At 36.0% G+C, this 12295-nt stretch overlaps 1 protein-coding gene across 1 annotated transcript in view; it reads left to right on the top strand.

Annotated features, from left to right (window-relative positions):
* The window catches only part of MS3_00002545 (uncharacterized protein), a 40713-nt gene extending 32358 nt beyond the window's left edge, over nt 1–8355 (top strand). Inside the window, exon 9 of the mRNA XM_012941014.2 lies at nt 7745–8355. Within this exon, the coding sequence (XP_012796468.1) occupies nt 7745–7776 (32 nt within the window). The 3' untranslated portion in view covers nt 7777–8355. The remainder of the gene's footprint in view (nt 1–7744) is intronic.
* Nucleotides 8356–12295: the final 3940 nt, after the last annotated feature.

Below are 12295 nucleotides of genomic sequence, written 5' to 3'. Positions count from 1 at the left end.
ACTCCTCAACACTTCACATCGACGATCACATACACCAAACGAACTCAAACCAAACACCTTCAATTTCTTGAGTGTGAACACTTAACCTCTAAACCACTGAACTGACCGGCATCCAATGCTGTTAATGATGACCAACTTCAACCAATCCACGAAATTGAACGACACATCCACCATTGTCATCTATGAGTTACTATCTCACAACTGACTCAGTTGATCTCCACTGGTCACTGCTTCTCACTAGAACTCGAGGAAATACCTCTTGCAGCCAATAACTACTGAGCATACGGTGATTAATATCAGAAGGGATTTTTGCGAATATTGTAGTAACTTTATTAGTTCAGACCATCATGAAATACCTGGAAGTTTCATTTCTATTTGACAATTTTCAATTATTCAATATGATTCAATCAATAATTTGAGGTATATAAATAACAACATAACTTATTATTATAAACAATAAATGATTAATATGTTGAATGCATTGAATTCATCATTATCCCAAGTAACCATAGATATAAGATAAGAGAAAAGAAACGAATGATTAATGAATGGAAATAAAGAACATACAGTAGACGTGAATGTTTATATAATGTCTCTTTGTAATGGGGGGGGAAATTGATCAATAAACATAAACTTACATAGATCTTCAATAGAATAACTAGATCCAAGATGCGAATTTCGTCTTTTCTTTTTGTTGATACATACAGTCGAATGTATGTGTATCATTGTGTTTATGTTTTTTCTTAACCTTGACTAATATAACATCTATAATACTAGCGTCAATAATTATAGAGCGTTTAACAAAGACTTGTAAACTGTAGATACGAGAGAATTAGGTTGACTTTAGACCTGGTCGTGACTGCATTGAAGACATATTCACTACTCGTCATGTTATAGAACATAGAAATGCTTATTAGTATCCTACGATGATAGTTTTTCTTGATCTAAAAGCAGCATTTGACTCTGTAGACCTAGAGGTTTTGTGGCAATGTCTGACATTGAAAGGTGTACTTTAGAAGTACAGAAACTTTGGGAAGGTTCTTTACTCGAACACTACTAGTCGAGTCAGAGCTTATGGCAAATTGTTATCTACTTTTGAAACCTTAAGTGGTGTCTATCAAGGCTGTCCACTTTCTCCATTTTTGTTCAACTTCATCATAGACATACTGAAGGAAATAAAATTCTCGTCGACTGAATTTTCGGCCATTGATCTCCTACCAGGAGGTCCACTTATCGACTTAGAACACGCAGATAATATAGTCCTGTTTAGTGAAGACGTTGATAAAATACAGTCTTTTGATAGCGCTAGGCAACAATGCCAGAATGTTTGGGATGCGTTTCTCACCCTCTAAATGCAAGTTGTTACACCAGGATTGGCCTGCGTCAGCACCTCAACTAAGGATAGGGAGTTAAGTAGTCGAATGCGTCGACAACTTTACTTATCATGGAAGTCTGACCATCCCTATTGGGTTAGTGTCTGACGGAATCTCTGCACGGATTCAGAAAGCTCATTTGGCTTTTGTCAATTTACGTCACCTATGGCGATGGCGAAATATCCGTCTATCAATAAGAGAACGAGTGTACTGAGCAGCAGTTCGTTCTGTTCAACTTTACGGCTGTGAGACCTGGCCATTAAGAGCAGAAGATAATCGTAAGTTGCTAGAATCTGACCACCGATGCCTTAGAAATATTGATCGCATCTATTAGGATCACCACGTAAGTAATAGTGAGGTTAGATGTAGGGTATTAAGGAATGATGGTAAATCAGTTGATGAAATTGTGAATCTTCATCTACTGAGATGGTTGGGCCACGTGTTACGTATACCTGAACACCGATTGCCACGACACACAATGCTGACTAGTGTTGGAGATGGATGGAAGAAAGTTAGGGGTAGTCAAACCAAAATGTGACATCAGTCATTGAAGTCACTAACTTCTAGTCTGAGCCATGTTGGTAAATGCAAACTACTTGGTTGATTTCCGCTTGACTGCCGTAACCAATGGTTGGAGACTCTTGATGACATGGATCAGAATCGATCGATTACAATGGAGCCGATGTATACAGTCTTTGTCTTCCCTTAAAGTGTGAGATTAAAATCGCTTTATATCTTTCTTTCTACGAACTAATTCTTTCTTCCTATACTATATCCTTATGTGCAACCTTTTCTTTTTATATATTACTACTATTGAAGTAAATACTTCTATGAATTTGGTGTTGATGTTGTTGTGTTAATGAGGTATGGCAACTTGAACCGATACATATATGTGCCTGGTCCTACGTTGTAGCTGACTGACTGAAATTTCAATAGATTTATAGAAATCATAATAATTCCTTTATTCCATGCCGTAAATTCTGTAATAATAATGAATTCCTAACAGTAATTACTCAATATAGTACGAAGCTACAGTTTAACAACATTTCAATTTTAATTATCTGAAAATATAGGACGAAACGGTCGTCCAGTATTTCCAGGATTTTCATGATAGTCTAATTTTAAGTAACTCATGAATTCAACTATTTTTAAATAGTTGAGATCACGTGTCATTTGAAGCTAGACCGTTAGATCGTCCTATTTTGGGACTCTTCAGCAGTGCATATCCACGATCCTGCCTCGCGAGACTCGAACCTAAAAGTTATCAGTCTCGTGCGCAAATGCTTAACCTCTAGACCACTGAGCCGGCCGGTATCCAATAGTGGTAATGTCTATCTTCAACTAATACATGAAATTGAACGACACATCCATGGTGGTCAAGCTTCAGTTGACTCATGATCTCAACTATTGAAATTACTATAATATCCGCAGAAACCCTTTCTGATAGTTTTAAAACTCAAAGTCTACTATCCATTTATAATCATTAAGTTTACTACCAATTTATTTGTACCAATTAATGCTTGTTTATCTACTGTATACTTTAGATGTATCAATTCCAATGTTCTTATCACTTGTTCATTTCTCTTTCAGACAATACATATAGAGGTAAAATAAATTTAAAACATGAAGATTTATTGCTACTCATTGTATAGTTGTAAAATAGGTTTCCTATATGTTTGAATGGATTATCATATCTTATATAAAGTGTTTGATAGCTAAAGTAGTTAAAATGGCGAGACTCTAATTTATGGACGAGTCAATCAGAAGCGTTTTAGAGATTTCAGGGTTACGGCACCAACTTCATGGCTTAATGCTAACGTACGATGGGTTCACAACGAGTTTTGTAGAAAACGTGATCAGTGGACGGCTATAACAAATAAAACGGCGAGACTATAATTTGTGCACGAATCAATTAGGCACAAGATAAAAGATCTCGGATTTTAACACGAAAACCTTTCATTCATTTGGTTGAATAAATTTCTGGCATTATAGCTGATGTCAGTTCGTGATGAAAACTCCATATATAATTCCTAACTAAGGCAAATTATGACAACTATCGAGAACTGGATAATAAAAGCACCGGTAAAGCAGGCTGCAGCGAGGTACTACAATATATGCGGAGTCTTAGAGAGTGTACAGACTCCTACATAGGCTCGGTTATGTGCATCGTGTCGTTATCCACAAGTAGCATTTCGTGCACTCAACAACCGGAGTGCACATAAACAATATTGGAACTATGTGGTCGAGGCTGAAGGAGTTTTTGAGACTTTATCATGACTCCAGAGGCCGATTATTCTGTAGCCGTATGGATGATCTTCTCTACTGCATGCATTGCGATTTTAGAACCTCTGAACCTTTTTCTAATCATGAGCCACGTATAAGAAGTGTATCCACTTTATTTCCTTAGTTTTGTATAACATATTTTTACTCTATACTAAGTGTTTCTTGATTAGCTAATATTTCTCAAGTTCACTTAAGATTCGTTCAAAGGTCCTCCATAAATTAGAGTCTCGCCGTTTATAATGTTCAGTTTTATATATATTACACAACATCAGGTGATTAGTAAAGAAACTATCTTTGAAAAAACAGCAACAAATAGTTACCATTTTAAGCAAAGATGGATAGAGGTTAACAATGTCCTATTCTGGACTCGTCAGCTGAATGTACCTTCATCTCAGATTTGATGTTCACTCTGGGAGGGACTCGAACCCAGCACTGTTCACTTCAAACGGACAGTAACTCTGGAGGGACTTCAGGTGGAATTATGCTTCATTGAATTTGTTCATAATATCTATCTGTTGGGATGACCCAGTAAATTTCTCGCAAAGTTCAAGCCAAGGGTCAGGAAACACTAAGAAGCGTTTCCTCCAATCAGCGTTCATCTGAAGTTTTAGCCAGAAATGTCACATGTAGTGTTTCTGATTGGTTGGTTGCTACACTGCTACTATGTTTAGTAGCGTTCCAGAATCTTCTAGCAACCCAAGGACGTTTAAGCATATTATAAAAACCCTATATTTTCTGTAATAAAACGAACCTTGGGATAAAGTAGTTTCTCTCATGCTTGCGTCTTCTCTCTGCTGTTCAAGTCGCTGTGTAGTTCTAGCGTGAGGGTCATCGGAATAGCTTAGGAAATAAATATAGAGTTCAGTCGACACGACTTATCGCTATTATCAATGTACATAATTATATCTTTGTCATTAAAAGAAAATTGTAAATCACTAGATCATCAAATGCGAAAAACAAAAACAACCATTCCATTCCCATAAGTTTCATTTAGCCTAAATTGATCAGATAAAATGATAATAACATGTTGAACCGGATAGTTTGTTTGTTCCTGTTTGCTTTTTTTCCCAAAAACCACATACATGTATACCACCCTGTTTAACGACTTAATCTATTTTAGTATATCTATCTATGTATCTATCTATATAGTTGTTGCCTATGTGTACAAAAGAGTGACTTACATTCATTTACCTTTTCAATATACAGTTGAATATATGATGTAGGTAGACATTTACTAAATATACATATATATATACTCAATATAGATGGATACAGTGTTAAACAAGAATGATTAATAAGCTGAAATATCATTATTCACTGATTACTTTAATTATAATTCAAAATGGATCAATAATGGTAATAAGCAAAGATGGATAGTGGCTAACAGTGGAATCCAGGACGCGCGTTTCGTCCTGTTTGGGACTCGTCAGCTGGATGGACCTGCATCTCAGAGTTGATGTTCACTCTGGGACTCGAACTCAGTACCGTTCGCTTCAAACGCCATCGCGTTATCCACTTAGCTACTGAGTGAACATCAACTCTGAGATGCAGGTACATCCAGCTGACGAGTCCCAAACAGGACGAAACGTGCGTCCTGGATTCCACTGCTAGCCACTATCCATCTTTGCTACAATGCTTGTAAATTAAGGCAATATCGAGGCATACGCACAGTATGCACATATGCCAATAAGAGACTGATCAATTTCAGTCCAAAAACATCAATGGGAAGATTCAAATAAAACAATATCAAGTGAATAATGGTAATAGTTCCAATGAGTATCAATCCTTATTAAAGTAAATGTTGATATGTCTTGTCAACTTTTTCCCAAAATCCCATCTGGTCATCGTCGTCGTCATCGTGTTTTGAAGGTTAATAAATCTTCACTTATATCAGTCATTGTGTCCTTACTTTTTGCATCGTGGGAATTGCAGAGGTTCGTCGTTTCGAGTATCAATGATAAGTGTTTCCGACATAACAGTGATGACCAGATAATAACAAGTAGCATTCAACAACAAGACATAATAAATTTGGTTGAATTCTTTACTAAGATGATGAATATGTCAATATGTTATATCAGGGAAAGTATCACCTACTTTTAGTCTGTAATGAAAACTATTTCATGACTATACAATGAATTAGATAAAGAATAATTCAACATTTACAAATGATGAATTTCTAGAGAAGTTCTTTAATGAAAAGCTCTAATTAATAGAATTTCATTATATCAGAATTGCAATCAATAATGACTGATGAGATTTACTGAAGTTGGAGATGAAGATGGTAGATCAGGGGTTTTGTTGTTAAGATGTTCGATTATTAGACACTAAGTCAAGTTCGAAACCCTCTCTGCCTATTTCAGTTTGGGAAACTGGGTATTAGCATTCGTTCTTACACATAATAATACCAGTGGAGTTCAACCAGGTCTGTTGTGAGATATCAACTCGCTGGAAACAATGGTGTACGGTGGCGCAAATTCGTGGATTGATTGAAGTTAGACATTAACACCGTTGGATGCCGGCCAGCTCAGTGGTCTAGTTGGTTAAGCGCCTGGTGCGAGACTGATAAATCCTGGGTTCGAATTTCGTGGGGTGCGGGATCGTGGATGCGCACTGCTGAGGAGTTCCGTACTAAGACGAAACGGCTGTCCAGTGCCTTCAGGTTTACCATGGTGGTCCAGCTTCAATTGATTCATGATTTCAATCAGTGAAATTTCTAAAATCTCCACAAAACCCAACGTGATATTATTATTATTAGTGGTTTTATTCAATATTATGTATTTTTGTCACAATATGGAATTCTCAACACAAAGTATTTCAACAAGTTTCTCACTTTTTTTTACTTCTTGATCGATTCTGACGATAACATAATGAGTGATCACCAGCTAGAAGTTAGCAGTCCAGTCAATCGACATCTAAACGATGTACATTCATTTCGCTGTATATTACCAGTAGCCACAATGTCTCTGACTGCACTTTTTTGTAACTTGTACAGTGTAAGGTCGTGAACTTTTCAAAACTGTACCTGATTAGATTATGCAATTAATAGCCATAATGATCTGTTAAGACAAACAAGGAAACAGATAACTTATTGGAATATCTAGATCGATGGTAGGAACAGGTAGCCCAGATATTCAAGCAAACCGCCCGGGATGTACACATCTAATTGACCTGGGTTTATACGTCAGTATTACAGAGCAGTTCCATATTAGAATGGAACAGTTGTACATTACATTAATCTTCAATGTCATCTTAGTAAAAGGTCACCACCATGGAAACCCCGAAAGCACTGAACAACCGTTTTGTTCAAGTATGAGACTCCTCAACAGGACACATCCACGATCCTGTACCTAGGACTCGAACCTAGGAACTTTGATATTACACTGCTGAAGAGTCCTATACTACTGAGAAATGGTCGGTCAGTGCTTCCAGGTTTTCCATGGTGATTTAGCTTGCTTGTGCAATGAGATCTTCCCATTGATGTTTAGGATTACAGTTGATCAGTCTCTTATTGCCATATATGCATACTGTGTGTATTGTCTCGATATTGCCTTAATTCACGAGCATTATAAGCAAAGATGGATAGTGGCTAGCAGTGGAATCCAATATCAAGGCAAATCGCACAGGATGCATATATGCCAACAAGAGACTGATCAATTCCAGTCCTAAATAATAATAGGAAGATACAAATAAATAACATCTAGTGAATATAACTCCACCCCATTACACAAGGAGGTGGCTATCAAGACTTAGTAACTAAATGGATAATGCAATGATGTTTGAAGTGAACGGTACTCGGTTCGAGTTTCGGAATGGACATTAACTCTCGGATACGGGTACATCCAGTTGACCAGTCCCAAATAGAATAAAACACACATCCTAGCCACTATCCATCTTTGTATATAATACTTGTGAATGAAGTCAATATCGAAGCAATCCGCATATATTATCAATAAAAGAGACTAGTTGATTGCAGACCTTAACAACAATAGGAAAAAAATACCAATAAAACAACACCAAATGAATTCTATTTTAATGAATTGAAAAAGGGATAATAATCATTTTCTTTTTTTTCTTTTCTTCATTTACAGAAGAACGTGTTCAATGTAACGAATTCAAATAAACAATTTGTAATATTGATCATTGAATGAGAGAAAAAAATAAGAGAAAACTGGTTACATACAAACAAACAAACGAAAATGCAACAATTTTTTTTGTTTTTTTTGGGGGGGGGGTGGATTCTAAGGAACTTAATTATGATTGTGGAAAAGCAAAACTGTTATTTATTAAATAAATTCTTTTAAATCTTCCAAATGTAAACAATTGTATACAATCAGGTCTATTGTAACTTAGTAACTCACTGAAGACAATGGTGGATGTGTCGCTCAATTTCGTGGATTGGTTGAAGTTGGACATCATTAACATCATCAGATGCCGGCCAGCTCAATGGTCTAGAGGTTAAGTGTTCACACTCAAGAGATTGAAGGTATTTGGTTTGAGTTCCTTTGGTGTGTGTGTGTGTGAACATGGATGTGCACTGCTGAGGAGTCCGACAGTAAGACAAAACATCTGCCTAGTACTTCCAGGCTTTCCATGATGATCTAGCTTCAATTGACTCATGATCTCAACTATTAAAGTTACTACAATATTCGCAAATATCCCTTCTGATATTAATCACCGTATGATCACTAGTTATTAGGGGCAAGAGGTATTTCCTCGAGTTCTAGTGAGAAGTAGTGACTAGTGGAGTTCAACCGTGTCGGTTGTGAGATAGTAACTCACTGATGACAATGATGGATGTGTCACTCAATTTCGTGGATTGGTTGAAGTTGGTCATCATTAACATCATCAGATGCCGGCCAGCTCAATGGTCTAGAGGGTAAGTGTTCACATTCAAGAGATTGAAGGTGTTTGGTTTGAGTTCGTTTGGTGTATGTGATCGTGGATGTGAAGTGTTGAGGAGTCCCACAGTAAGATGAAACGGTCGTCTAGTGCTTTTAGGTTTTCCATGGTGGTCTAGTTTTCCTTAACTTATGATTTTAACCATTAAATTACAAAATCCTCTTTCTGATAATTGTATTTACATTATTTATTTATTATGATAAAGATCATTTATGGAATATGTTCCTATAGGAGATTAATGGAGGTAAATCAATACAATGCATTGATAATACCTTTGACCATGATATCAGAGAATACAAGTTTGAATAATGCACTGAGCATTAAACTCTCTTATGACTTTAAATATACCATTACTAATTCGTTTATAGTTTGCATGTAGATTATCTAACCCTTAACATATCATGATGTTAGGGTGTTTAAACTAGCCATCATGTCTATCAGTATTGACAACTAAATATTGAGATATGGTTTACTGTTAGTTTAGACTATACAAATGGATCTGTTTAAATGATGATAAATTTGACTGAAATGCAATTATTCTTCACTTTACCTTATACAACAATCAAAATCATTTAAACGTCTTGATCATCCACATTAATGATTGAAGGCCTACTTGAGTTAAACAGGAATGGTGTGACAAACCAGTCACATCTCGCAATCAGCATGTAACATGGATAACCCCTTCGATGTATCAAAGTACTATGATTGCTTTCAAGATCGTATAACATAAAGGACTTTATGATAGAAATATATTAGTAAGAATGATTACAGAGAAGTTATCGAGATCATCACCGCATGAACCAGTTCATAGCATACGATCAACTGATGTGTGTTGGGTATCATTGATTTTGACAGGGATCAATGATCTGTCCGATATTTATTGACTCAACTGCCGAATGATTTCGCCACGGGTCAGTAACATTTCACTGACTCTACAAATGTATATCTGAAACAATAAGAGCAGAGATTATTATTCAGAAATAAAATGTTTTCTGATTTCTGATCGTCACTGATGGAGGCTAATTTTGACAACTTAACAATTTTTCACACAAAATCTTCGTTTTTTTTTGGGGGGGGGCGGATGGAGGGTCAACTTACATTTGTGAACAACAGTTTTCAGGGTAAATACTTCAATAATGTTGGTGAATTCGTCAATAAATGTTAGTTACATCAATAACTTGTGCATATTGATGTCTTTTTTTGTTGTTGTTGGTATTTCGTATGTTTTCCAACTGACATGGTGTCTGTATACATGATGTTTATCCACTCATCATCTACAATCATAGAGAGATTACACTATACAATCCTGAGAGAATTATGAATGGTAACTTTTGAGAACTGTTCATGAACAAATATGATACGTATATTCTTAATGTATGACTATTTAGTAGCTCGATTATGTATATCTGTACACCTTTTATTATAAGCTTTACTTTGACCTATAGACTATTATTATACGAGTTACCGTGCTTGAATTATGCCCTGTCTATTAATTACAGTTTCCTACATTCATAGTCACTATTGACTAAATCTTGTATAAATGTTGTTTTCCATGTTATGGTATGATGTGGTCTGTTTGGTTGGTATCTAAACAGAGTATGTTTGAAATATAATGATTCATATCGCAGAGGTTGAGATTGGTGTTCTGGACTTAACAGACGGTCAGGGCTAGGCAGGAAGAAGGATCGACAAAGACTCTAGACTGTTTTATGAGTGTTTTATGCGCTGCCGGTCCGGACGATAAATCCCTGTTCTTTAATTGGCGTTATCATTACGTGATATATTGATAGGGGTAGACGACTATAAGTTATAACAAATCGAGATTAATGTAATCAGAAAGGCATATTTATTTCTATCAAATTTTCATATGTATACACACAATCATTGTGTTTACCCTTCAGTTACTATTGGATATTTAAAAAAGGGAACATATGCAATACATAATCTGTAGCAAATGTAAAATATTAAGTTATATGCAAATAAATTGGTTTTAGCAAAGATAGATTGTGACTAGCAGTGCAATACAGGATGCGCGTTTCGTCATATTTACGATCCGTTAATTGAATGTACCTACATCCCAGAGTTGATATTCACTCAAGGACTCAGTAGCTTAGTGTATAACGCGATGTTGTTTAAAGAGAATTGTGCTGGATTCGAGTCCGTCCCAGAGTGAACATCAACTCTGAGGTGCAGGTACATCCAGTTGACGAGTCCCGAATAGGATGAAACGCGTGTCAAACTGGATTCCACTACTAACCACTATCCATCTTTGCTTAAAAATCTTATGACCTAAGTCAATATCGATGCAATCCGTACACGATACACATATACCAGCAAGAGGACTGATCAATTACAGTCCTAAAACAATGATGAAAAGATATAAGTAAGACAACAATAGTAAATGAATTGAAACTGATTTTAGATTGTTTTACTTGACTGTTTAACTATTAAAAATCATTTAGTTAAATCAAATGGCTTAGTAACAAAATGATCATTTAACCTTAACAACTAAATATGTTTATATGAATAAAAAGTAATCATGTATATTCATTCATAATGATTAGTTTTATAAAGATGTCAATCATAATAAACTAAATACATAGAATTTTAAATTAGGTCACTAAGATAAGCAATAATAGATGAATATGAATTCATGTTGTTATTCATCAGAATTGTATCATTCATAGGTAGTAACTATTGAAATATCAATAAGAAAAAAAGATGCTACAAGAACTGGTATTGTCATTTGTTCAGTTCTTCATATCTTATGAATATGAGCAGATCTAAAGGTAAACTTCTTGATGGTCTCAAATACGCTGGTACTGTCGAGAGTAGGGAGAGTCAGATCTCCATCTCCAATTGCTCTCACATAGCCACTTGCATACAACCACTGACAACAGGAAAGTCCTACTCACTGCCTTCTCGCGGTATTACTGTTGTTTACGAAATTGAAAGAACGAAAAGCGAATGTCTGGCGTTTTAACCGGATTGGTAGATAAAGAGGACCTACCTGGGGGGTAGAAAAACCTGATTCCAAATCAATGGTGCATATGGGCTCCAGTATCCTGAAGGAACAAATGACGTATGAATTAATTGTTGGTCGCTGGCTATCATGTGACTGCATCTCCCAAAGTTGCTCCACTGCCTTGTGGATTAGGCCTTTAGGTCAAAGGCTCCGGCTGTGGTCCTCTAAGAAAACCACCTGCTTTGGTTTGGGCACCCAAGAGGTATCATAGCCCACACACAAATCAAGTGACCTGTATGGTGCATATGTATTCAGTGCCCCTTTGTACCAATATTTATGTGTTCTAATAATAAATAAATAAATAAATAAATATTTAATAATTGAATTCATGAGCCATTGAAGTTAGACCACCATGGAAGACCTGGAAACACTGGACTACCATTTCATCTTAGTATGGGACTCCTCATCAGCGAGTATCCCCTATCCCGACCCACGAGATTAGAACCCAGGACCAATCAGTCTCCTGCGCGAATGCTTAGCCTTTAGGCCAGTGAACCGGCCGGTATATAACAGTGTTAATTTCCAATATAAAATCGGAAGATAAAATATTGATTTCAAATAGATCTCATTTTAAACTAATGGTTTAAAATGCTTAAAATTCAAAACATCATCCTCATCGTTGTTACTCATCCAATTGATTCGGACTCATAAATTGAGTAATAAACAATTCAGTTAACCAAGTTTACCATCAATAAGTTTATTTATTTATTTTAAC

Source organism: Schistosoma haematobium, chromosome ZW (genome assembly GCF_000699445.3).
Source record: "Schistosoma haematobium chromosome ZW, whole genome shotgun sequence".
NCBI lineage: Eukaryota > Metazoa > Platyhelminthes > Trematoda > Strigeidida > Schistosomatidae > Schistosoma > Schistosoma haematobium.
Note: the sequence above shows the minus strand (reverse complement) of the source record. Positions and strands in the feature narration are given on the sequence as shown.